This window comes from Erpetoichthys calabaricus, chromosome 14, assembly GCF_900747795.2.
Source record: "Erpetoichthys calabaricus chromosome 14, fErpCal1.3, whole genome shotgun sequence".
In the NCBI taxonomy this organism is placed as follows: Eukaryota; Metazoa; Chordata; class Cladistia; order Polypteriformes; family Polypteridae; genus Erpetoichthys; species Erpetoichthys calabaricus.
Genome location: NC_041407.2, coordinates 24,841,119 through 24,862,761, shown reverse-complemented (window position 1 = coordinate 24,862,761; position 21,643 = coordinate 24,841,119). Strand labels below are relative to the sequence as shown.

The following is a 21,643-nucleotide window of genomic DNA, read 5'->3' as shown; positions in this document are numbered from 1 at the left end:
TAAGGTTACAAGGACCCAATTCTGGAGTGAGGCCTTGGGGTGTTACCCACAGGTGAGTGCCTGGTTGTTGACAATCCATATAACCTAGCTGGGCTCAGCCCAAAATGGCGATGTGGAGCTCGCCACCTGCAAGACAAAGTGTGAGGCTTGGGTGCAATGCTAGTTTAGTGGTGGTCAAAGGTAGCAATGGAAAGAAAATAGCATTGGGAACATCATCTTTTGAGGGTTATTGTTTATTTAATAAGCAAAAAAATGAATCTATTTAATAAGCAATAAAATGAATAATCTTCATCTATGTTGTCCCTTACAATGGAGTCTGGCCTTGTCAGGTATCTGAATGTCATATTTACTGTCAAAAGAAAGTACACCTCATGAATTTTTTTTTTTACTTTAACATACTGGGACATCTCAAGATTTCATGTTTAATTAAAACTAAAGGTGATGTAACTGGAAAAAAAAATTAATTGACATTGCAATAATTTAGTCCTAGAAAATTGAGCAAATGTGTCATTTCTGTCTGTGGAAAAAGCAAGTCCAGCCTTGGCTCTGATAGTTGGTATTGCCCCTCAAGTCAGAGGTTTTGTAGCCGTTTAGTAGTCTCTGATGACAGGCAGAAAGTTTGTCCCACTCATCCATGCAGAATTCTTTCAGTGCTGTGATGTTCGATTGTTGTCTTGCATGCACAGCCCATTTCAATCCCTCTACAGCTTCTCAATGGGATCCTGATCCAGGCTTTAACTTGGCCATTCCAGGACCCGCCATTTTTTTTTTTTTTTTAATATTGAGCAATTCCTTGGTAAACTTGCTGGTATGTTTAGGGTCATTATCATGTTTCAAGGTACACTTTTAGACGAGCTTTGTGGGTAGGGTACAGACAATGAATTGTGCTGAATGATTCATCATAAGCACTGGTGCCATCTTAGAAATCTGTTAGTAGTTTTGGAGAGTTATTGGTAAACATCGAGCATCATGCTTTCCACCACAGCACCATGCACAAGAAGGCCAGTGCACTGGCTGAAAAACTATTTTCTTGGATTTAAAACCTTGACAATTAAATGGGGTGCACCAGATGACATCCTAACTCTTACCTTTGTGTTATTTTTTATTATAGTAATGTAATAAGCAAAATTTTGCTTCAAGACTGGTGATTCAGTGGATCAGTTGAAAACAGCTCAAGACTTTCCAAGTCACAACATAAGAGACCAACTTGACAGAAACAGAAGCCATGATGGATCCCCCCACTCACATGTGTGACTGCTGGTATATAAAACAAGATGCATTGTTTGGTTCATTGGGTTGTAATTTAGCTTTTGCAAACAAGATGCTGAATAAACAAAAGTCAAACGTAAACTTAACACACGACTTCTTTCATCACTTGTAACACAACCATATTGAGCAATACAAAGAGTGTGTAGCCAAAACAAAGGAAAGGGGGAGAGAAACTGACCAGCACACTTGTGGAAGAAGTGACTTCCCAAAGCAGCAGTCTTTTCACACAAACTTTCGCTAATTCTACTCCATATGAAAAAGGATTTACACAGATACTTAATGAATGCAATTACTTAATGTCATAGCAAAGGACACATTCTCTCAGGCAACTTGCTTCTTACTGTTAATAAATAAAAGTATTTTTTTTCCACAAAATGTGTACTAATTCTGGGGTCTTTTTTAATGTATAAAATTTGAGGTTTAGTTTTCAAAGTTTTAAATGTACATTGTGCAGTATGTTTCAATGTAAGCAATAAAATAGTGTGGATGTACAGTACTGTACTAAAACAAAACCTGCAAGTATCAGATCAACTATGTTAGAATGTTCAATAAATGTTAGGTAAGCCTTCTTCTGTTTGAATTTCCTTGTTCTAAAATTTTGTACGAGACACTGAGACAAGGTGTGTGCAGGTTTAATAACTTTGCATATTTAAAGCATAATCTTTCAGCATATCACGTAATGCACATAATTAGATATCTGGGAACCTTAAGAACTAAACACTGCATTAAAAATAGGCATTCTTAAAACAGGGTTGTTAAAAACATGATCATTAAAGGATTGTTACCGATTTAAAGTTGTTAAATTATCCTAAAAACTATTTAAGGTCATATTGCCCAACTATACATCAGAGGTCTATCATCTCTGAATTCTGTTAATTTCAACTTGGACCAGGCTGATGCACGATTAGCTGCCATCAGTCTCGTCCAACTCCAGTTCAGGCTTCTGTGTGAGATGATGTGCGAAAGCTTTAAACTGTACCCAACCACCGCCAATTTTGTTTTACTATATTTCTACTATTAGGTCATACTTGTAGCAATAAATAAAAACTAGGAAGTTAGTATTTATTGCATTGCAGTACATTTTTGATAAACTGAAAAACACGATTTAGAATAAAACAGAACTGTGGCTGAAGAAAATACAACAGTCAATCAACAAGGAGCTTTTATTAAACAATTTTTAGCAGGTTGAGGACCAGTATATAGTCAACTGCGACTACCGCCAGTATATGAACCCAGAGGATAGTGAATGATTACAATTCTCCGTAGTCATCAGCATCTTTACAAAATGCGTCAGCGGATATGACTGCAACTAGGAACTCTGTTCATCTCAAAACACGGTTCTATGTCTAGTAGTGAAGTTACCCAGGGGAATTGGTTGGAGGCTGGGGGTTGACAGTATCTGGTAAGCAGCTAATTTGGGAGGGAAAATCTGATTCGATTTACATACTATAAATAAGATGATAAACTAGAGGTGTACATGACAAATTCAGAAATGCCCTTATTTGCCATTTATCTCTGATACACCAATACAGTGAATAAATGAATGAGGGGACATGAATTTTAGGCACCTTGGTAGTCTGCAGGCGATAGGGATTTTTCTCAAATCCCTTAGGTGGGATTATAAGGAATATCATCTGGTATCGGATTCCTTGCACAGAGGGCCTTCTATCCTCTTCTGCATGAAACAACTATAAAATAATGTAGAAAAAGTAAACATCCCTGGGAGGATCTTTAAAATCTTGTTAATGCCAATTCCCACTGGAAACACATCTGGATACTTGGTCTGAGATAACATTTATTGACCAATGTTTTTTTTTTTTTTTTTTGCTGCAATGTTTAGAGATGGCTTTCTTGTAACTGATTCATGCCAAGTCCGCATGGGTTGATACAAGTATATATTTTTTTTCTTTTTTTTAATACAGACTAGTCAGTCTGCAGATCACATGATGCAAAAGAAGAATCCTTTACAGCTACAGCAGAGATGTAACCGATGTTGCATATTGCAAACCAACAAACAAAATAAAAATCTTTGTGAAAACTGGCTTATCACTGACAGGCCACATTTCTGTAGACGTTCTTCAAAGTCATGCTAAGGAGTTGCTGAGTACAGCAACTAATTTTTTCCTGTCCGTGTCCAGCAGCATACTGAACCCGAGTTACAATGTCAGCTATGAAGACTAGAGTTCACTTTAATCCATGGATTCCCAGGCTTCAAGAGCACGGTGGAGAGCAAATATTCTCACTTTTCTCATTGCAAATTGTGAATCATTTCTTCTTTGGCAATCAGATGTGTTGTTTTGTTGACCAATGCCATTAATGAATTCAGTTTATGAGACCAGTCATTGAGAATGTCATTGGGGTCCTTTGGCCTCTGGAAATTGATGATTCCAGCCAAGCGGTCAACCTTTGCATAGATTGTTTTGCTTACCACTAGACAGGACAAAAATTCCTCAGATTCCTAGAAGACAAAATAAAGGAAGGGAAAAAAAAACAAGGTAAAATAATCCCCACATCAAAATACAACCCCTCTTAACTGTACAAATCTGGAAACAAATAATAATAAAAAGCTATTTGTTTTTGTATGACAGAACCAAACATTTACAGCCTATTCCTCTCCAAAAATTCTACTTACATCAACTGACAAGTCCAAAAGTGCTGCCATACGCTTCATGGTAATTCTTGTGTAGTACTTGGCCATTATCCTAATATTCTGAAATACAAACAAAGTGTCATTTTATATAATGGTAAATTCAGATCACAACAGCATCTACCACTTCTCTTGTCTATAGTTATAACTATCCTTGCCTTTTCCTAGTCACTGGTATTTTTCCATTCCTTTCCCATATATTCACAGGAAGCACCCAAAAGGGCTATCATGATGCCCTATGGATGTTTTGATATATGTGAAACTTTAATACCTTCCCTAAACAATAAAAAGACTCACATGTTCTACAACTCTATTTTTTAAGTTTTTCCATCTCTTCTCTCCTTCTTCTGTGTAGGCAAAAACATCTGTAGCAGGGCTGTCTGGAGAGCCCTCCCTGAGTTCCTTGCCATAATCCTCCACCAAGGTGGTCCAACGCATTAGCTCCATGGTGATAAACTGCTTCAGAAGATCCCTGAAAAATGTTATTTTAAATTCACTTAAAATCAACATTTTGCCCATTGGAAGCAATATGGCACTTTGATCAAAGTGAAAATGCAAACACCTGTATAAAGTACTGCCTGGGATTACATTGTAACAGTGGTATCATCTTGTTTCCAGGTCTACTGTCTTTTTGATCATATAATGGAAACTTTCTTTAATACCGCAATAAAACATTTTCTTTAATATCACAATGATACCACAAGCACACCCAAAAGTATTATTGCCTTTCCACTGTTTAAAAAAAAGAATCACAATTTCCCATGAAATAAGCCGAAACTGACAAAAGAAATTGGCAGCCATCATTCTTTATTTCATATTTCACAGAGTAGACCCTTTGCTTTTGATTCAGTACTTATTTTACTATTTTAAAAAAATAAAACAAATGAGACCATTATCCTAATATGGTGCTACACATCCTTTTGAGGCAATAACTGCAATTAAATGCCTTCTGTAGCTCTGACTGAAACGTCTACAACTCTTAACTGGCAATTTGACCAAGTGTTCTTCAGCAAACTGTTCCAGTTCTCTTAGACTTGATGGGTGTCATCTCCCAACTGCAAGTTTCAGCTCATGGGTGCCCAATTCCATTTCAACGTTTTCCTTTCCACCATTCAAGAGTTCTCCAACACAGATTTATGTTTTAGGTCATTATCCTGCTGGTGGACCTGTGACTGAAACAGAACTGCTAGGTAGAGAATGTTTCACTCCTGATTGCCTTGATAATTTTCTAATTTCATTGAGCCCTGCACAGATTTTCAAGGCAACTGGCGCCAGATGCAGGACAGCAAGCCCAATACATTAATGAGTCTCCTGATGTTTCACAGAAGGGGTGTTTTTTTTTTTTTTTTTTTTCCCTTTGTATCATTTTTGTCTTCTGTGAAGTCAGAGTTGCTGTGACTTACCATAAAGCTCTAATTTAGTTTCATCTGTCCAAAGGACATTCTCTCAGAAGAACTGTGGCTTGTCAACATGCATTTCAGCAAACTGCATTTGGGCATTTTTATGTGTCTTTCAAAAGTGGGGTCTTCCTAGATCTTTCTACTATGGAGCCCACTTTCATTCAGACAGCAATGGATAGTGCAACTAGCAATTGCTGTACCGTTGTCTTGAAGGTCAGCCTGAATCTGTCTTGATGTTTTCCTTGGTTCTTTTGTCCACCTTTCAAAATATACTTCTGTTCAATCTGGGCTTAGTTTTCCTCCTACAGCCCTAATCAGGGTCATTGTGATTGGCTACAATCTCACGGACCATAACCTTCTTGAGAATATCCACTATTGTGGTCAAAGGACTATGCTTGTCTATCACCTCTACAGACAACTCCCTTTTCATTTTCTTGCCCAGGTTCAGTGCGATGCACAAACACATCTGAGGGAGGAGTGAGCAACAGATTATAAGATTGAAGACACTTGGGCTTCTTATTGGAGTAATTAGTCTGTTTGAGATATCCATATAATCCAATTATGTCTTTCAAACTTCTAAATCATCCAGATTTTTTCCATTACATTTCCTTGTGATGTATATTTTAAAATAATATGTTAGGTCTTAAATCAAAAGCAATGTGTCTGCTTTAAAGAATATGGAATAAAGAATGGTATATGCTAATTACTTTTGTCAGTTTCAACTTGTTTCACAGAAAATTGTGATTCTTTGAAGTAGTGGAAGGGTACCCGTACTTTTGTAAGCATCTGCCAGAATTCTAAGCTGGTGAAGCCAATTTAAATAAAACAATGCAAACAACACACCATAAGGACACTATTCATCTTTCCCAACAACCCATAAACAACCAAATAAACAAATCACCTAAGACATGTTCATGGAATTACTGCTGAAAACTCTACATTCAATATGTTAATTTTAAGAATCTCTCAGTTTGTAGATAAGTACTACCATGAAGTCTAGCAGTTGTAGTCTTGAGAGGATTTACCAGATGTGTGGATACTAAACAGAGGGAAATGACAGGATGTCATGGACCAGAAAAGATCTTCAGAATTGCTCAAGCTTGTAGTTTTAATGTATCAAAAGGACTATATGCAACATAGGGTAATGACAATATTGTGGCTAAGGTTAACTTTTACCAAAGTCGTATTACAGGAGACTCTAGTACAAAGGTATTGCTAATTAAATAGCCGACAGTGTTCTTACAGTTCTTCACAGCCATTGACGAAAAGATGCAGAACACACTTACTTGTATTTGGGAATTTCTTCTAGTTTTTTGTCCTTGTTAATTCTGTGCACCAGATCAGACTGTTCATTGTCATATGGTGAGAGGATCACATAAAGAACAACACTTTTCAAAGCCTGCAAAACAGAAAAAAAAGTAGTGTTTGATTTTAAGACCAACACCCCAACCAAATAAATTTCACTTCCCAATCAAAGGAAACAACTGCTCATTTAGTATGCATCAGATTTGGGTTAGGGAGTGTTTAAGCTGCAGTGGTATAGTGTCACATTTGTGGCAAGAGAAGGATGAAAATTTTTTTCTCAATTTGGTACCCACTAGAACGTTTCTCACTAGGTAAGTTTGCCATGTGGCACAAGCAATTTAAGTTTTAAGCTGAACAGCATTACGTATGTATCCATACTTGAATGAAATTACGCTGCTGCAAAATGAATATACACAAGTCATGAGCCTCAACAAAAAATCTCTTCTCTTTGACAGTCTGTGGCACAATCCCTAAACCAAGCAGAACTGTACTTGGATATGAAGTTCATTCCTCTTTGTCTGAATTACCTTTCCCAGTTTCTGCATGCCACCACATTAGCCAAATATCACCAAGAATTGGTTGTTTCCTCCCTCCATTAACCAGTATTCTACTTTTTATTGCAACCTACATTTTATGTACACACCAATCTGATGGAGATCCACGTATACTGCTCTAAAAATGAAGGTAACTCTTAATCATCCCTGTCTAACACCAAATCAATTAAGCTTCATGGATATCAACCGGTAATTACGGTGGTTGTTTGAGCTAATTTAAATTAAATGATGATCAATGAAATCACTGTTTAATAACTTTTCCGGTAAAAGATCATTTTTAATAAGTATAGATATTATTTAAAATGTAAAATTTTTAAATTTACATACCATACCTTTCTAATTTGTGCTATGCATTTGATTTTAAATTTTAATTTCACAAATTGTAATTCATATTTATTTTAATCTTTCAACAATTTTGTATTGTTTATGAATTAACTGGCATTTCTTCCAGTTTTCCGTATTTTTGGATTGCCTGAACTTTTTTTTTTATTACCTAAATTTGAACATTTTTACTTTGAAAATGAGTTAAAAACCAAACAGCATCGCAAAGGCAGAAGAAAATGAATCAGTTGCATACACGCTTACGCTCTGATTTTTCATATAAACAGAATTAACTACACTGCATGTATTATTTTTAATTGTTATTTAACAATGCAAAGAAATTACATGGTACAAACACAAAATAACACCGTAATTGGAAATTTGTCCAATTCAGGTAATAGAACAATCAAATAAACTTGAAATCTGAATAGGTACATATTTTGTTTCACAAGATGACAAACTAATACAATTATTATATAATCTCTATTTATGCAAGAAAGTCGAGTGGAGAACACTCCATATTTGTTTTGTAAGAACTTAGACGATCATGACAGACTTTTAAACAATATCAAATAAATTACATCAGAAAAACATTTTTCTTATGGCTTTGTTCAGATAAAGAACTAAGAGAATTTGTTTTATCTAAAGAAAGTAAGGTGGTCAATTTAAAAAATGATTCTGTTTAGCAAATATTTTGGCTAGCAGTATTTTATCTTAGTTGTGCATTTACAAAAGCCTTTATGGCATTCATTCCTACAAAGAGTACCTTACCTGTTGCCATTTAGCACTGTCTTCCTGGATGCATGGAGTGTCATAAATAGCACGGTAGTGCTTACAAATTGAAAGGTAAGACCCCTCATGTTGATCCACTTGAATCATTAGGTTGTAGTATTTTAACTTCAGTTCCTGAAAAAAAAAAAAAAAAGAAAGAAATGTGAGAACAGCAAAAATCCTTCCAGTCCTACAATGCACTTACAATCAAAAGCTGCATTAAAGACAGCAAAATGAACGCATGTACAAAATCCAGAGACAAAGATAACACAAAAGGTTCACAAAAAGTTTTCTAACCTGAGTTCCTTCCTCTTGGAAGAACTTCGTATTAATCTTCTTGCTAATGATCTGAGTTCGGATATAATCCTTTACGGCAATGCACAACCTCATTTGCTCCAAGATAAACTCTGTCTTTTCCTTCTTCTCCATAGAACCGTATGTTTCCACCTGTAACATTGGATAAAATCCCCCCAGCCAAAAAAAAAACAGACCAGAACAGCAATGTTCAGCATCTACACAGGAAGCAAGACTGTCAAGTAAGAGCACTGTAGTATGTTCACTAAGGTCTTAACATAAAAGATGCGTTCACTAATGTAATTAGGTCCTATAGTCACAAAGCTCAAAATTACATTTCTTAAATTGCTACTGCACATCCTCTTAACAGCCAAAAAAAGGGGAAAAAAAAACAAACTAATTTCTAAACTTTTCTGGGTAAATGCATTTTTATTGCTTTTAGTTTAATGGCTTCTGTAAAAACATTACTTTTATGTCTAAGATATTTAGACTTTTTTTCCCATTAATGGTAAAATTTCAATTGAATCTTAATAACCAGATTTACTGTATATACTCGCGGATGAGTTCTTCTGCGGATAAGTCGGGACGTGATTTTATATAATTTCTGATATTTTATAATGTCTGTCATATAACTCGAATGCGGAAAACTTGCACTATTGGTCCAAGCGATTATGATATGCTAATGTCCACCTGAGAAAGTAACCATGGAGAACACTGTCTTTTATTTTTATGTGGGTGCGGCAATGTGCTGCATCAGCGCATGCTCTAAACCTCTCTCTCTCTCTCTCTATTGTGCCTAAGTGACCAAACGGTAATATCCAAACTATTCCAAAGCAACGTTTGCACTGATTTGTTTTTTGTATCTCATACCCTTATACACCTTTATCATAAGAGCATCCCTTATCTACGATGGAGTGTTTGATCAGAAGAAAATATGGAGCTGGTTGTAAATTAAATGTCATTGAAGTAGTGAAAGAAATTGGTAACTGCGCTGCTGCAACAAAATTCAATGCGTCTGAGAAACTGATGTGAGATTGGAGAGGAAAAACAAAATTAAGTGTTGTATTTTTAAATGGGTGGAGACAAAGTCAGAGAGGCGAGATTGCATTGGTTTGGACATGTGCAGAGGAGAGATGCTGGGTATACTGGGAGAAGGATGCTAAGGATAGAGCTGCCAGGGAAGAGGAAAAGAGGACGGCCTAAGAGAAGGTTTATGGATGTGGTGAGAGAGGACATGCAGGTGATGGGTGTAACAGAACAAGATGCAGAGGACAGAAAGATATGGAAGAAGATGATCCGCTATGATAACCCCTAACGGGAGCAGCCGAAAGAAGAAGTAGAAGATTTTTGAATGGGCGTAGAAGTTGGGGTCTGATTTTATGATCGATTTTTCAGGTTTCAGGACCCGATTTATACGATAAGCACTCCAGACGTTAACCTTCACAAATTCCAAATGAATTATTTCATATAACAGAGTCACCACCACCCCCACTTTTTTTTTTCTTACACTTCATTTTTATGGCTAATGAAGGATCAAGAACAGTGATGATTTCTCCTATAATCGCTCTCAACTTTCAAGATATACTCAACTAATGTACAGTAACAATACTTTGGCGTATCAGAAATTTGGGTCAGTCATTTCAGACCCGCCCTAATCTGGCAAAAAGTACAATATGAGGAAGAACTATCACCAGTAAAGGGAATATATTAATGTGATAAGCAGTAATAATACGCTCTTAAGAAGTTATAAAAGCAACACAAAGCTTCTAGTATAACTGTGACTGCTCAGCTACAAGAGGTGGATGAGCAATGCATTAAAGTCATAGCACTGATCTAAGACATCACCTGTAATTCCTGTAGGATTGCAGCGGCTTCCTTCACCTCACCACTTTGTTCTTTAATATTAGCCAAGATCCGTGTCAGCCGAGCTCGTTCAATTTCAACATAGATCTGTGAAACAAGGGAATAAAGAAGCACAAATGGATGAAACTAACCACACAAACACCAGACTTCTATTGTGCTCAAAACTGTTCCAAATGTAGAATAAATTTCTAATGATGAGATTCCAAATCTGACAAAAAAAAGAACACAAGAACACAACAGAAGTGGCACAAAGAAAGGTGTTACGTGAGGAGAAGACAACCAAGAGGAAAACAAAACAAAACTGACAGACAAGATCTGAAAATCATGGAATGCTTAAGACAGACAAGTCAGCATGCGAACAGCAAACTTAGAAACAGCAAACTAAGCAGTAACCTTTCCAGCTGTAACGGTGCGCAGTGTATCAATGAGTTTCAGCTTAACTGACAGGTCTGGGATATCTTCTACGTACTTGTAACACTCCTGTACCATCTTTGCAACAGCCTGGAGAAGATTAAAAAAAAAAAAAATCAAAAAGGAGAGGAAATAAACACTTCAGCATACTCAGGGATTTTAAGGTTATGTTTATTTATAGCGAGAGTGACAAAAAAAAAAAAAATCACCTCAGATTTTTCTGCTAGCTTCTGAATACACTTCTGTATATAAATGCCCATGGACTCTGAAATCTCACTTTTCAAATATAACCACACCAAAGTAAAACAAAGTTGAAAGGAAACTTCATGCAGAAAAAAAATAAAACTACATTTACCCCTTTACTGTGGCAGTCAAGCAAAAATAAATGAGTGTATTTTAAAGTTCACAAAAAGATATTGAAAATTACTATTTTACAACAGTTGCTTCAAATGATAACTGAAAATATGCATCTGCACAATATTTAAAAGTTTTGCAAATACTTTCAAAATGTGTGAGGAATGTTGTGATAACACATGTTTAACTTCTAACACCATATCTTCATAATCAAGTCGGAATCCACAAAAGTTGTAAAGCTTTAATTTACATTCTATTCATAACTTGCTTGAATAACAAGATGGATTACTAATTCTCCACTATTAAACACTGGTACATTCTCAATCATTTCAATCTTTGCTACTACATCTTCATCACATGCCCGTTTTTCTATTCATCCTTAATGCTCTTTTATGGTTTGGTTTACAAGTTTTAAGATTTAGGGTATAGTTTTTAACAAACTGAGAAGCAACAATTTAATGCTGTTGCCTTACAATGGCAAATACATAGGTGGGATGCCTGGCCACTGTCTCAGAAACAACTCTAAATTAGTACAGAAAATATGAATCGGGATGTGGATGAGAGTGGGCTCTAATGAGCTACTATAAATTCCAGGGTTATTTTCTAAAGAATAACTCATGATAACATTTTCTACCACTCTGCAAAGTTCAATACAAAAAAAATATCAAACTATGAATAAATTTGGTTTGGCAGGCCTGTTGTAAACCCTAATGTGCAAACAGGCAAAAACTGAAAAACAACATGCAGTAGACAGGTTTTTATTCTGTTATTTACTGATATACGATGTCCCACCGCTGGGTAGCAGCAGGCTGGGTACAAGTATTGAGGGGAAAGAAATGAATTTATAAAAGACATTATAGTTTAATAATAATGGAACCCTGCAGAAGGAAACAGACTTTTTAATTCTGCACAAAAAGCACAACCACCAGCAAAAATAAGTGCATTGTATGAAATAATGAAGCAGTCAATATTCAATTTTTTCCTACATAAATACCTTAGGCTATTTAAGGAGTACATGAAGCTATATAGAGACATTTCTAGGCCTTACCTGTTTCAGTTGACTTCTTCTCTTGGATAACAGCATTATATTTTCATTCAGTGAATCCCACTCTTTTGCTTCATAGCACATCTGTACTATAGCAACCAGAATCCTAGATGTAGAAATCATATCTGAAGCCTTAAAAAAAAAAACACAAAAAAACTTTAATAATTTCTTTATAAATACAAAAATCCACTCATACTTAAAGAAAGCCAAACAGGTTTGCATTCTTTGCTGTAGTTGAAAGGCATAAAACTCCACTGCAGGGGGCACTCTTCACATTGCAAGTGGTGAAAGTGGATAACTCGGTGGGGATGGACTCTGAACATTTCAACTTTTTAATCAAACAGTACTATATTGTAGATTATATACTCTTCTTGTAATGGTCTCCATATCATACTTTTAAAAACTAAAACCTCAGGTTAAGTTTTTTTTTTTTCAATTAAATATTTACGCTTCTCAATTGGCAATGTTTTCAAATTTACATTGCCTGATGTAATAAAGTTACCTTTCAGAAATCTTGCAATGACTCTTCTATAGAATAAACATTTTAGCCGAGTGCATGACTCTAAAAATAAAGTGCAATTCTGTAATACTAAAAAGGCACTATTGCTACAACAATTAGCCATTAAAAGCAGCGTTGTCAACGAATCATCTGAAGTATCCTCCAGTTTCCCCATTTTAAGTATCCCTTTAAACTGATCAGAGTGACAAGGAGCCAGGTCACATCTCAGCACTTTTGAGGACAAGGCAAGTATAATGTTTAATAATGTAAAATGTTTAATAAGTTAAGTGCTTTATTTATAATATACACAAACATAACATTAAATATTCATAGTTAAGGAACAAAACTCAAAAAACACTAATTCAAATCAACTATGAAGCAATAAACAGCCGGTCAACTGTACTACATACAATACAAATAACTTTTAAACAAGGACATATAGCTTATATTCGATTCAGTTTATTTTTGAATGGTGCTCTTCACTAAGTGCAGGCCCAGAACACTGTGATGTGCAAAGGTAAATGCAATGACCAACCAAGTTAATAATTACATAGTGAGTATACAAAGATACAGATTTGTTTAAACAGACAGGAAACAAAATTAGTTTTAAACTGATTAACATAAATAGAACCCAGCAGTATCAGTCTGTTAATTATCTGCTGGACTACATACTGCAATTCCTGTTTTAAGGTTTCTGGTTGTTTTTTCCTTATACATTCAGATACAATTTTGTAAACTTTCTTCTAAAAATAGAGCATGAGACATAAACTAGAGCGAAACCTGTGACACTTTGGATATGGAAGAAACCATCCAACATACACACTTCAGTGCACAAGAACTCCCAATGGGCCTAAAAGATTCTTTTTTTTTTTTTTACTGAAGCCTAAGACCACCACACAGATCATCTGCTTTGAATATATCAGAAACAAACATTTAAAAGCTTGATTAAACAAAAAATAAAAAACTTAACTTTGTTTAAACCCAGGTTCAACAGCCTCACCTATCTCCATAAAATACTCTGCTACCAGTAATATCTCAAACCAGTCATTCCCAAATTCAGTCCTTGGTACCCACTAAACCCCCTCCAAGGCTGCAGGTCCTTGTTCTAACTAACTTCTGATTTTCATTGGACTCTTAGCCTAATTAAATCAGTCATTATTTCCCAGTTTCTGTGTTTTGGGGTCAATGTAGAAATTACAAAAGTCTGGTAGATTTTTATTAAAATGTACTAAGCAGTTATATGGGGGATATGCATTTTTTCAACTTAACAGTATTTTCATCCTAATTTTCATTCTGCTTTTCCAGGTGTTCTGGTTATTCAATTCACTACTTTTACTAATTAGTGGGTCTGCAAGGTGGATGTTTAATAAAGTTCTGATAGCTGCACAAGGCACAAGACCAGTTGGAGAAAGGCTTTAGCCATAACAAACAGGAAAGTGTGGCGTTTTCTGGAAAAAAACATACAAATTACAGACAGAAGTGCTCCCAAGCCTTACCCTCCCCCATGAGGTGATGAATAATTTATCTATCTGTCTGTCTTGGCTAATAAGCTAAATGAGTTTTATTGCCAGTTTGACAAGGATATGAGCCCCTGCTTGGACTCTGACCCTCTGCCTTCTGAATCAACAGTTCCCTTCTCTCCCTCTCACAACCATCTCAGTGTCAACATTCCCCCTTCTTTGAAGTCCGATTCACCTTCTTCAATCTCCCTTCCCCCAGCCATTCTTCTCTTCTCCACTCCACCCTATACTTTCTGTGATGCAAAAGGAGGTACAAAATCTTCTCAGGAAACAGAATATTAAGGAAGCAGCTGGCCCTGGTACTCTTAAGAGATTGTGCAGACCAGTTAGCACCCGTCTTCACTGACATATAAAACACCTCCATGCAGCTGGGCAAACTTCTGGACTGCTTTAAGGTGGCCACTATTATTCCAGTTCCCAAGAAGGATAAAATCTCTGAACTTAATGACTATAGGCCAGTTGCTTTGACCTTAGTTATGAAAATATTCAAACGTCTCATCCTTTCCTACATAAAGTCCATTACTGATCCTTTCCTTGAGCCACTTCAGTTTGCATATAGGACAAATCATTCAGTGGAGGATGTAGTTAATTTATGCCTCCACTATATTCTTCAGCACCTGGACGTGCCTAACACCTACGTGAGGGTCCTGTTTGTGGATTTCTGCCCAGCCTTCAATACCATTGTTCCGGAGTCGCTTCGGAGTAAACTAATCCAGTTAGGTATACCCTATGGTGTCTGCCAGTGGATTACAAGTTTCTTGACAGGTAGGAAGCAGTATGTGTGATTGGACGCTTCCAATGTCCATTAGTCTCGCCCCAAGGCTGTGTTTTTTCACCCCTCCTCTTTTCACTTTATACAAATGACTGTAGATCCATAGCCAAATCTGTAAAAATCCTAAGGTTTGCAGATGACACAACCATAGGGGGTCTCATTTACAATAATGACGTGTCTTCCTATCAGAGAGGTGGGTCATCTTATAGAATGGTGTTTTTGTAACAACTGAGCTCAGTTCTATTAAGACAGTGGAAATGAAGATTGATTTCCAGCGACAAGTCACTAACTGTCTACCTTTGTAAATATTGTTAAAACTTTTACTCAGCCATCACTGAGTATTGTATCCTCCTCCATCACCGTTTGGTTTCCTTCTGCCTCCTCTCTTTCTAAGACTCAGATGCAGGTGATTTGTTCAGCTGAGAAAATCATTGGTTGCTGTCTAATATTAAAAGGTGTGCTAATAGCCAGAGTGGAAAACAAAGCAGGAAAAGCAGCCACCTGTTCATTAAATTGCCATCAAAGATGAGGTAGAGGTCTACTGCGACCCGAACTACAAGCCATTTCCACTGATTCTTTTGTCAAATCATTCAGATCCTAAATAAGTTTACATAGGGTTACCCCTAACTGTTTTTGCAACATATAACTGGTAAATGTTTGCCTATTCATAAATACTTCATACTTGCTCACTATTTGATATCTATATTAATTGTATAGTTCTTCTAGATATCAAATAGTTGAGTTTAAATACTTGGGATCAGTACAGTACAGAGTAAGGGGGGATTGTGGAAAAGAGGTGAAAAAGAGAGCGCAGGCAGAGTGGAATGGGTGGAGAAGAGTGTCAGGAGTAATTTATGACAGACGGGTATCAGTAAGAGTGAAAGGGAAGGTCTACAAACGGTGGTGAGACCAGCTTTGTTATATGGGTTGGAGACGGTGGCATTGACCAGAAAGCAGAAGGCGGAGCTGGAGGTGGCAGAGGTAAAGATGCTAAGATTTGCATTGAGTGTGACGAGGATGGACAAGATTAGAAATGAGGACATTAGAGGGTCAGCTCAGGTTGGAGAGTTGGAAGACAAAGTCAGAGAGGCAAGATTGCGTTGGTTTGGACATGTGCAGAGGAGAGACACTGGGTATATCGGGAGAAGGATGTTAAGGATAGAGCTGCCAGGGAAGAGGAAAACAGGAAGGCCTAAGAGGGGGTTTATGGATGTGGTGAGAGAGGACATGCAGGTGATGGGTGTAACAGAACAAGATGCAGAGGACAGAAAGATATGGAAAAAGATGATCCGCTGTGGCGGCTCCTAATGGGAGCTGCCAAAAGAAGAATAAGATTATTTGTACAGTTCTTCTATTTCTTTAAGTTAACTACTGAAATTCGTAACTGTTTGGTTCAAGAGATTGCTATATTTGTATAATGCAGGGGTCAGCAACCTGCAGCTCACAAACCACATGTGGCTCTTTGAATACGTGGCTGCAGCTCTTCCCAGAATGATAGATACATTCACATTTTCATGTCTTAACATATTATTGGATAATACTTTAATAAGGATAAATTATTTATGGGTTAATATTTTTCATTTAGATATTTGTTTAGCTATATGCGAATCAGGAGGTCCATCGCATGCCTCTGTTACGTTTAACCTCTTAACTGCATCATCTACATCTTCCTGAAAGTCATTCTGTTTGACGAGATTACATCTTTGTTCAAATCATACGCTCTCCAGAGTTTTCTTCAATACACTTCAATGTTTATTGAGATTCCTAACTCTTTCATGTACTTTTTATTGGTTAATCGTCACCATACCTTTCCAAGTCTTCGTAAAGATTATATTTTCGCCTATTTACATATTATAACCTGCTAAGTATGGAGTGGTGAGTACATTTTGCACTGCTCAGTCAGCGTAGTTAACATAGTAAAGTGGAGAGTAAAGGGAGGAGTAAGGGTGCAGACCATCACTACAGAACTGAATGATGTTGTAACATTAGTCACCTTTACACTCTTATGCGTCCGAGAGATTTAAAGCAGATACAAAACTCTATGGGTAATCAAATCTAACATGTCTAATTTGCAATGAAAAGTTATCCAATAACAAAAAATCTAATCTTGAACGTCACCTTTTAACAAAACGTAACGCATTTGCAAAGAAATATTCATTCAAAGAAAAAAGCGGAGACAAAATAAAAGCAAAATATGCAACAATCAGCACGTTTTGCTGTTTCTCGTTAGATTGCATAGCATTGAAATTCCTTCAGAGATGGAGATTAAAAAAAAAGTGCTTTTTAAATTTGGCTGAGCATCTCTACTCTGGTTTCAAAAATAAAGAAGATATTATTAAAAAATTAAAGACACTCCACTATTCGCAAGAACTTTTTTACGACAGAATCATTAAGATGGGCAAGAACGTGACAGATCAACAGATTAATAATATAAAGTTGGCATCTTTTTCATAGCTGACCTCTAAGTCGTGACGCGAAGGTAATTGCACAAATTAGCCGTCTGGGACGGTGTTTCCAATAATGGTCTCAATGAATAATTACTGGCTTTGATACCTCTTAAAGGACAAACTCGAAATGAAGATATCAATGTAGCAATTTTGGAATTTTTGACTGTTAGGGAAATTGACATCAATAAATTGGTATCTATTGCTACAGATGGAGCATCCTGTAATGACAGGCAAAAATAAAGGTCTTGTTACCTTCTTCAAACAAAACTACTTTTGTTTGCAGAAGACTTGAAAAGTGGAAATCTGTTTCATTCCAAAACTTTAAAAAAAACATCTGGAAATTATTGGAAGTGTCACTGATAGCAACTTCTTTCTGGCAGCTACTGCAAAAATGCACAATTCATTTACTAGTCGCTTCATAGATTTCAGAGACGAGAAGTCCACTCTTTTGTTCTTGACAAAACCACCTGTGGCAAATGTTAATCGAATACATTTTTCGCAGTTTCCAACAGTTGACACAGCTCAGTTTGTACTACACCTGTCAGACTTGGAAAGCAAAGATTTGTGGTCTTCACAAATTTACATCTTTACAAAACCTGGAAAAAGATGGTGGATTGGTGATTCTAAATTGGCCCTAGTGTGTGCTTGGTGTGTGGGTGTGTTTGTGTGTGTCCTGCGGTGGGTTGGCACCCTGCCCAGGATTGGTTCCTGCCTTATGCCCTGTGTTGGCTGGGACTGGCTCCAGCAGACCCCTGTGACCCTGTGTTCGGATTCAGCGGGTTGGAAAATGGATGGAAACAGAAAAGGCGACTTTAGCCATGAATCACAAACTGTTAAAAGGAGGACCAACTGATTTTCAAAACGTGAAACAGCCTTCCAGACTACCGTTGTCCACTCAAAATAGCAATGTTTGCAATTCTGACAATTTTTGGGACCACTTATTATTGTGAGCAGACGTCCTCCAGGCGGCACGGTGGGTCAGTGGGTAGCGCTGCTGCCTCGCAGTTGGGAGACCTGGGGACCTGGGTTCGCTTTCCGGGTCCTCCCTGCGTGGAGTTTGCATGTTCTCCCCGTGTTTGCGTGGTTTTCCTCCGGGCGCTCCGGTTTCCTCCCACAGTCCAAAGACATGCAGGTTAGGTGGATTGGCGATTCTAAATTGGCCTGAGTGTGTTCCTGGATGTGTTTGTGTGTCCCCTGCGGTGGGTTGGCACCCTGCCCAGGATTGGTTCCTGCCTTGTGCCCTGTGTTGGTTGGGATTGGCTCCGGCAGACCCCCGTGACCCTGTGTTCGGATTCAGCGGGTTGGAAAATAGATGGATCGATGGACGTCCTCCAATATGAACGATTTGAAAAGCAAGCTAAGAAGTCAGCTTAATGATGTAAGCTTGGAAAACTGTTTAACATTGAAGAACTGAAGAAGTTACTCTGAACATGAAACAACTCTGTGCAGAAATGCTGTGTGAAAAGTCTCATTAAATTGTTTTTCTGTTATAAATTCATATATACCCAGTGTGACTCTTTGTAAATCTTGGGTCAGACATTTAGGACAAAATGGTTCTTTGATTTAAAAAGGTTGCCGACCACTGGTATAGTGGTTTGCACAGTGTAATGTTGTGGTATAGCGGGTCCGCGGCTTCAAAAAAAAGGCCAGGTTTTAAATCTGTATAGCCGTGTCGTTCTCCGTGGGCACAACTGCACCACCACGGGGAGTTAATGAGGTAGTTGGAGCGAGTCGCACCTGCATGTGTGGGTGCTATCGTTCTCAATTGCTTCATTGGTTTCCTGCGGCGTGTGATTAAGGCGCTGCGCTCACGGAGACGGGGCTATATATACAGGTCAGCAGAAGGAAAGAGGGGTAAAGATGGATCGAGAAACCGAGATAGATGGATAGACAGAGGAAAAAAGGAGGTTAAATGACAGGAAAAGCAGTCTTGGAACGTACGATCTGGCGACCTGTAAGGAGGAGACAGCATGAGCTGGGGCTCTGCGAAGAAGCGTTTCCTTGTAGCACAGTAGGGGCTAGTTCGCCACACTGAATGTTTTGTTGGAGTGGGGTGAGCAAGGCAGGTGTCCTCCCGAGGGATCTGAGGAGCAACTGCATGAGCACGAAGGATGAAGGGAGGAGAGCCGACCTCGGACAGTCTGGCAGTGATGTCTGTAAGGAAGCCAAGACGGGGGTCAGCTGAAAGGAGCTCATGGCTGTCGGGTCTCCGCTGGCTGCGGGAGCAATGGGTGACCCGGGGAGAATGAGAGATGGAGGTGGGCTGAGATTGTAATAAGAGACTGCATTTTAACTTCTGATTTTAATGGATTTATTTATTGATTGTTTTTATCCCCACTTTGCACTGTTTTTAATGCAATATTTATTGAAACTATGAGGTACTGCACTTTTTGTTAGAATACTGTGATTTTTGTTCTAAATAAAAGCACATTGGCACTTTTGGAAATATCCCCTTCATTAGAGAATTGTCCTCATATGTCAGCTCATCTCGGTGACATTACCGACGATGACGGGTTCAGAGCTCCTGATGGGAGCTCAAGATGGGAGCATGGAACAGACCTGCATCATCACACAGGTTAATGGTGGGTTGAAATTGTGTTGTCGAGTTGGTTATGCCTCATATCCCATGTTTTACATCTAACCAAAGTCAATTCTGGTATTTTTCACATGCTAGCAATAAAGTGATTCTTATTCTGAAGTGGTTACAGCTTTCATCATCCTGGGTGTCTGCTATGCTTGTTGTTAATTGTTACTATTAGGGTTAAATGAAGGGAGCAAACTACACAGAAAAGAGGAAAATTATAGGAAAACAACAAAGAGTTAAGCATTTAAAGCTTTATAAATAAACAAATATTTCTAAATGTTTCATAAATGTAAAAAAAAAATTGCTGTGCTTTTTTGAATGCTGAATAAATGTTATTGATTATCATTATTGATTGTGAATCTAGCTGGAACAAAAACCTGCAACCACAGGGGGTCCCCAGGACCAGGATTGGGAACCATTGTTTTAAATTAAAAATCCAACCAGTGGATGACAACTGTCCTCACAGGTGGCGCAGTGGTAGTGCTGCTGCTTTGCAGTAAGGAGACTGTGGAAGATGGTGGGTTCGCTTCCCGGTTCCTCCCTGTGTGGATAGCGCTTTGAGTACTGAGAAAAGCGCTATATAAATGTAATGAATTATTAATTATTAACTGGAGGACTTTCGACATTTATTACAGTGTCAAACAAATGTCATATTGCTAAACATGACCAACTAATCCGTTATCTTGTACATTTAAAACAGCAATGTCCACCATTTTTTGCCAACTGTAACATAAGTTAACTAACACATACCATGATAGGTAGCTGGCACTGGGAAAGGTAGGCAGAACATAAAGCCTAATACTGAGAGTGGCAAACAATGCAAATATATAACATACAAATTATTTCAAATATGAAGCACATTTCAGAATTATGGAAAGTCTTTAATAAAGGCTGAATTGAATTACAGGTTCATATAACATCAGTGGAGAATATATTTTATAAGAAATAGGTGGAAGGACTTATAGATAATATTATCCATCCATTTTCCAACCTGATGAATCCGAACACAGGGTCACAGGGGTCTGCTGGAGCCAATCCCAGCCAACACATGGCACAAGGCAGGAACCAATCCCGGGCAGGGTGCCAACCCACTGCAGGACACACACAAACACACCCACACACCAAGCACACACTAGGGCCAATTTAGAATCGCCAATCCACCTAACCTGCATGTCTTTGGACTGTGGGAGGAAACCGGAGCACCCGGAGGAAACCCACGCAGACACGGGGAGAACATGCAAACTCCACGCAGGGAAGACCCGGGAAGCAAACCCAGGTGTCCTAACTGCGAGTAATCAGGCTCGTAGGCTGCAGCCTACCTTGGTAGCACTGGATGCAAATCAAGAACCAGTACTGGATGAGGTGCTAGTCCTTCAGTGGGTCCATTCATGCACATACATCTTAACTGGTCCCAGGTGGGTAACAGGAAACCCAGGACACCAGATTAGTGAGGCAGTGGTTCTGTCACTATGACCCCCCCTAAAGAAATCAACCTCAGCTCTAAAAAAAGTAATAAGCAAACTTGATGGATTTTATGGAAAATTAAAAAACAAAGGTATTAGTTAAGATTTTACAGTAGGTTTGCTG

General features: G+C 37.9%; 1 protein-coding gene across 1 annotated transcript in view; it reads right to left on the bottom strand.

Annotated features, from left to right (window-relative positions):
• Positions 1–3,027: 3,027 nt before the first annotated feature.
• Positions 3,028–21,643, bottom strand: part of psmd12 (proteasome 26S subunit, non-ATPase 12) — a 37,003-nt gene continuing 18,387 nt past the window's right edge. The window contains exons 3-11 of the mRNA XM_028818902.2: positions 12,238–12,366; positions 10,818–10,925; positions 10,407–10,511; positions 8,565–8,714; positions 8,268–8,402; positions 6,603–6,715; positions 4,214–4,388; positions 3,902–3,979; positions 3,028–3,727 (exon numbers count right to left, since the gene is read on the bottom strand). Of these exons, the coding sequence (XP_028674735.1) occupies positions 3,518–3,727; positions 3,902–3,979; positions 4,214–4,388; positions 6,603–6,715; positions 8,268–8,402; positions 8,565–8,714; positions 10,407–10,511; positions 10,818–10,925; positions 12,238–12,366 (1,203 nt within the window). The 3' untranslated portion in view covers positions 3,028–3,517. The remainder of the gene's footprint in view (positions 3,728–3,901; positions 3,980–4,213; positions 4,389–6,602; positions 6,716–8,267; positions 8,403–8,564; positions 8,715–10,406; positions 10,512–10,817; positions 10,926–12,237; positions 12,367–21,643) is intronic.